This window comes from Alosa alosa, chromosome 23, assembly GCF_017589495.1.
Source record: "Alosa alosa isolate M-15738 ecotype Scorff River chromosome 23, AALO_Geno_1.1, whole genome shotgun sequence".
NCBI classification, from domain to species: Eukaryota; Metazoa; Chordata; class Actinopteri; order Clupeiformes; family Clupeidae; genus Alosa; species Alosa alosa.
Window position 1 is genome coordinate 13955338 of NC_063211.1, and position 6272 is coordinate 13961609.

Here is a 6272-nt window from a genome sequence, read left to right on the forward strand (position 1 = left end):
GGGATGTTACTATAAACACAAAAATTCTAATCAGTCAGACAAAAATGCCACAGCGAGCAGAGAGCCATGTTTGGGGGTAGCTGTTGGGAAGGATTGGCAGTCCTTTAACTAGGACTGTTCAAGTGTATATGGTTTAGTGAAAATCCTGAATAATTTAACCACGAAGAGGTGCTAAACTTCCCAATAGAGGAGCACTATGGCTTCACTCACGTTGAAAAACAAAGCCAAAGGTTCTTCTTTTAGGAGGTTTATAGTTACGACTTAACTTAGCCAGGTTTGTCAGACCCTGGTGATTTGCAGGGAAGTAAGGGAGAACCCCCTTTTTTGGGCTGGTGGGAGGGGGGGCACTTTTGAGATTATCTCATTATTACAGAAGTTATGAAACTGTTTTAGTCTTTTGTTTGATTATCCCAAGTGACTTACAATTGAGGAACAACAATGAAGTTGCAGTAAGCCAGGAGAGCTGTTGAAACTATAATTACTCTTATTAACTATAATTACTAAATTATAATTCTAGTCAGTCAGACAGAAGTGCCAGTGAATGGAAAGCCGTGTTTGGGGATGTTACAAAGCAGTTCAGAAGATGTGTTTGGAGGGATTCTGGCACTGATGGGTGATTTGTAGGCTCATCACGGAGAATCCCTGCTTGAGGGAGTCTCTTTTAATGTCTCTGCTGAGATCATTTTTTATGGTTATGCTACTGAATCTGTTTTAATACTCTGTATTATTATGGCATGATTTGGAAACCAAAATGTTTCCAACAAGAATTGGTAGTCAACACAGGCAGCAGATCTCTACAGGGAATCATGCAAAGCTTTTGCATTATTATAACAGGCAGGTCCTTAGGGCAAAAGCTGTATTGGATTGCCAGGACCATCCACTCCTGAGGGAGTCTGAGTTATTGCCCCCAGGTTGGCGTTTCAGAGTTTGTGTCTGTGGGAGATAGAGCCTTAGAGTCCCTTTCATCCGTAGTGCTATTTAGAGAGATGCTTCATGGCAGGATAAACTTTTGTATTTTGATAATTTGCACTTTAGCACATTACCTGAGAACATTCAGGAATGTTTCATTTGCCAGTAAATAGCACATTTGTACATGCGAGATCCTTTTGTACTTGGCAACAACCTCCCATTCCCTCTAGCTTTGTGTTTTTGTATGTTGATGTCGTCCTTCATGTTGTCTTGCCTGTAAAATAATTCCCAAAGTGGGATAAAAAAGATGACCTTGAACCTCGCAGTCGGGCCCTCATGTCTTAATTATTTTACCTCAAAATAACAGCTTCAAACTCATTTTGAAGCCACACTGATTTACAATAAGGAGTCTCTTACATTGCTGATGTACAGCTAAAATGCCTAGTATTGCACAATGCAACATTATTGTTGTGGCGAGGAGCTGGACTCTTATCGTCGATTTTAGAGGAATTGGGTAGCCCTTAATGCTAAATTAATATCTATTTTATTGAAAATTGCTGAAAAGGGGAATGTATACAGTATGTTGTGCTGCTTTAATAGCGGTGGAGGGCAGGTTTGAGAAGTTAGGCAGAAAACAGAGCAAAGACTCCAATCCGGAGCCACAATTTCACTTCAGGTTCCATTGGGAAAGCATTGAGAAATAATAACACTGTGAAGACATGCAGTAATATTTATATATGATGGAATGCTGTGTCTCTAATAGTTCTATAAAACACTGAACTGTTCTATAAAATTACTTTGAGGGGATGTTTAACCTTTTGACATTCATGGCGTTTTAGTGATGGCCTGAGTATTGTTTAAGTGCTGGATTTCACTGAGCCAGCGTTGAGCTTTGTTGTGGAAACCAAAAAGCCACATTTAATAAGTCTGTCTCCTTTGGACCTGGCCATTATAATTAAAAGAGCTGTGGACACTAGACAGGCATAAAAAATTGAACAGTTCAATCCCTCAAAACTGTGGAGCAAACTTGTCCCGATTGCCAGCAGGGCTCCTTTCCTTTTTGGCCTGCTGCCACGTCGGACAACTTTGTTGCAAAGGCAGCCAGGCAAGCCCCTCCAAAACACAGCTGATCTAAAGAACCTGAGAAGAAAATAAAACTCAGTTGGAAAAACAATCATTTGATATTTTCAGCTCCGGGTGACCAGGTCAGAACTAGTCACGTCCCCTACTGGCGTTCGGCGTAGTGGTATCCCAGGAAAGTTCTCAGGAATGGCTTTTCCAGGTTTTGTTTTCACCGTGGCAACTGCAGCAATGTCGTTTATACTCGATGCAAAACAAAAGGAGCGTTGTGCACGCACAGATGAACCCTGCTCCACAATTGCAGCATGTCAACCACCTTACATAGAGAGAATGCAATTGAGCTTGTAGAAAAGCTGAAAAGTAAATAAGGTTCATAGTTTTTCAAAACACTTTAACACTTCAAAACAAATAGATTTTGAAACAACTCAAGAAGTATGCAGTTTAATATAGTCTTTATGTTCAAGGAACACCAAACTCAAAAAAGTGCTATTTGATTACAAATTTAAACCCTTTTGAAATATATCATAGATTTAGCTATCTTAAAGGAGCAATAGGTAGTTATTTTACCATGCAAAACAAAAAAAAATGCAAATACTCGTCGCAAGCTTGCTCTCTAGTTCCTTTTGGCAGTATGGTTGATGATGTGTTGAAAAAGCTTTTCTTACATTTTTGCAGCTGGTCAGTATTGAGCCTCAGAACTATTGAGCACATAGCCTGAAAGCAACACCAAAGAGTTTTTTGTACCTTAAAATAATGTTTCCAAAATCGTTTCAGTGGTTCATCAACTCGTAACAAGGTGAATGGCACTTCTGCATTCGCTTCGCGGCCCTCTATCGGCTATAACCGCACTATGTAAGTTTGCCAGATCGGGTAGCGGATCTGTAGTTCGATGGAATGAGACATAAGAAACTACAAATTTGACTTGCTTCTGATGTCGCAATACATCGTACTTTTATAAGTCATGCAAAATATTCTACCTTGTCTGTGGACATCGTTATTTGCAAAGCCGGTGCTGGATAAACAAATAGCGTGCTTGCGACAGAGGGAAAATTCTTTGGTGTTGCTTGAACAGCCATCAGCACCAACAGGAATGTTTCATGCCCTTCACATAACCACATGGCAATGAATTGTGAAGGTGATACCAGAACTGGGTATAGACCCTTTCAAGAGAGTTCCATTATCAGCATCATAGTTGGCCCCACAAGGCTTCCGTTTTAACATTCCATATGTTATCTTAATGCAGAGGAAGTAGATTGGGAACCAAATAGAATGTTCAAGCATTGTTTTTGTTTTTATTGTTGAAAGGGTCTATAAAAAAACATAGGCCTACTTCAAAAAGTGACAAATTGCTGCATCCATGACATGTGCACATTATCTTTTAACACATCACAAAAGAAAACATTTTCAACAGGAATACTGATGCATTTCAGTTGGTAAACAGACTGCAAGAGGCAAAACTTACATAACAGACCTAAAGCATAACTGGTGGCATCCACATGGGTATTCTACAGATAGAGGAGCCCTGTCTGTGGCTTGGGTCTTAATTAAGATGCAATTTATCTAGTTTATTTGCACACCGTTGTGTCCTTGATGGGAAGGGCAACTCCAGACCCCATGAGGAGATATTGCGGGCAGCTTGCAGACCATCACCCTCTAGGGCTGCAGACACTGAGCAAACTCGGGTATACAGGCACGGGCTTATAGGCCATGGTCCCATCCACGGCGGCTGCTTTTTTTAAAGAGCGACACGTGAGGTCCTGCACAAACATGCCTGCTTCATCTCCACGTCTCGGCCATGCCCGGGAGGGCCTGCGTCAAAAGTGCCCTTTCTCCATCCAATCGCCGCCTCAAGGTGAACGACGGGAGACCCGAGCCAAGTGCAAATACGTAAAATGCCGCGCAATCAAGCGCACCCACAAAAACAAAATAATCCTCATTTATATCTTGCATGACAGACCCCGATGCGGGCGAGAAAGGTCTCGCGGGCTATTTTGGGAGACTTAAATAAACAACGATTAGTCTCCGGGGCAACGGAGTGTGGCCTGTGCCCCAGGCGGGTTAATGGGAGCCTGTGTGAGTGGCGAGCTCGCGACACCTCAGCACTGAGTCAGTAGTCAACAGGACTGAAGGAGAAAAACGTTGGTTGTAGTTAAGGCCTTTCAGAGTGTTAATAAGCAGCTCACTCCAGTAGGTGTCTGTGACAGGTAGGCTAGCTCATTACATAGGCCTAAATGTAGTTTATTTAGTTGCTTATAGTTTTTTTTTTATTTCGTGTGCCTACAACAATTATGTGTAATCCCCATAATAGTTTCAAGGTAAAATATCAATTTATACCTAATTAATATCTGTGGCCAGACATATAGGCATATGACGTAGCCTATTAGCCTATAACATAACCCTGGTTCAAAGCCCAAGGAGAACACGTGCTGCTAGGCCTACATATTAACACAGCCTATTTCAAATCCGTTTGGCGTTATATAGCCTAAATTAGCCTACATTTAGCCTAGGCCTACTGTAGTAGGCCTATATAATACAACACAGTAAAATCTAAATACTTCTGATAAAACTGCCAAACTGTTACACAAGTTGTGGTTTTCTTCACAAATGCATTTGGACGATCAGAACAATTTATCAGAACAAAAAGAAAGAAAAAACGACAATACGCACTTCATTTAGAATAAACTATGGATCCCCTGCTCATGTTGCATATAACATCAGCGCAAATGTTATTTCATTTCACACTTGACTGAACTGCGGAACTGCTGTGGCCTACTTGCCAAAGTCGTCGATTGAATTTACACAACCATGTTTACAATGTGATCCTGTGATAAAGAGCAGGTTTCTAACCTGTCCCTAGAGCTGATACGTGTGAACTGCTGCCCCTGAGCAGTGAGCATGCTACAGTAAGCTACAGCGTGCGACTGGCATCTCTTGTGATGTCAGTGGAACAGGACCGCTGATAGGACCGTGCAGAACCTAGTGCCGAAGCTTCACCTGTTCGCATGCACAGTCGTCTCTTACCTGAACTTCCAGCTCGGACGTGGACTGACCAATACTTTGCTTACCATTATGTTATCGTACGTGGTTTGCAGCCTGGTTCTGGCGCTCGTGGCACTCCCAGGAGCGGCACTTGGTGAGATGGTCTTCCGCTGCCCAAGCTGCACCGCCGAGCGTCAGGCGGCATGTCCGGAGCTCACGGAGACTTGTGTAGAGATTGTGCGGGAGCCTGGATGCGGTTGCTGTCCGGTGTGCGCCCGCCAGGAAGACGAGTTTTGCGGCGTGTATACCCCGAGATGTGCTAGCGGCTTCCGCTGTTACCCTCAGCCAGATTCTGAATTGCCTCTGGAGCAGCTCGTGAAAGGGCACGGACGTTGTGGACGCAAAGTGGACACGGAGCCTACGGTGGAACATCGAGAACAAAGTAAGTGACAAAGCTTGTTGAGTGGCCTTGCCGTACAACAGCGCATGTTAAGGCACCACAATGGCATGTTCACTGAAAACACTATTAGTAAACATAGGGTGTACCTTGGCTTTATTACTGTAAATACATGTTGTCCTGGCAACCACTGTTGTTAAATGATTTGAACACACACACACACGCACGCACGCACGCACACACACACACACACACACACACACACACACACAGCATCCATCTTAATAAAATTAAATACATTTAGCATGTACTGTTGTAGGCCAACTTTTAGTAATAATTAAAGTTTAAAATCTTAAACTGTAATGTGCAGCAATGTGCAGTACAAAACTACTAACCTGTTAACCAAATAGCTTTTAACTAATGAAAAAGAACCCAGTAAAGAATGGCTAGTAGTTGTTTTGTCTGATGTGGATAATGAGAAAAATTGACATCATCAAACCTGTCTCTTCCAAAGATTTCTCTCTTCCTCCCACACGCACACACACACACACACACACTGTCGGGCTCCTCTTTGAACCTCCTCTTTTCCCCCTGCAATGTGCCCTCTCCACCTTTTGCACAGTATTAATTTCCCTGAAACCCTCTGTTGTATACACTTCCACAGACCCCCGTGCTCTGTCAGGACGCTCTGTAAAAAAAAATCCTCTGTTGATATTTTGCAACTGGAGTTTCCTAGATCACCCACCTCTTTCACAAGAATGATTAAGGTGGACTTTTGGACTTTGACCCCTTCGTCCTGTAAATCTGTCACAGAGCATGCAGAGGATGGGGCTCGCAGGGCACAGCCAAAGGAACCCCTGCTGGCCCGCCGGTCCTGCTGGTTGGAACTGTGGCCAAGGCTGTGGAG

The 6272-nt window shown here is 43.0% G+C and overlaps 1 protein-coding gene across 1 annotated transcript in view; it reads left to right on the forward strand.

Annotated features, from left to right (window-relative positions):
* Positions 1 to 4544: 4544 nt before the first annotated feature.
* Positions 4545 to 6272, forward strand: part of igfbp2a (insulin-like growth factor binding protein 2a) — a 21375-nt gene continuing 19647 nt past the window's right edge. Inside the window, exon 1 of the mRNA XM_048234632.1 lies at positions 4545 to 5410. Within this exon, the coding sequence (XP_048090589.1) occupies positions 5059 to 5410 (352 nt within the window). The 5' untranslated portion in view covers positions 4545 to 5058. The remainder of the gene's footprint in view (positions 5411 to 6272) is intronic.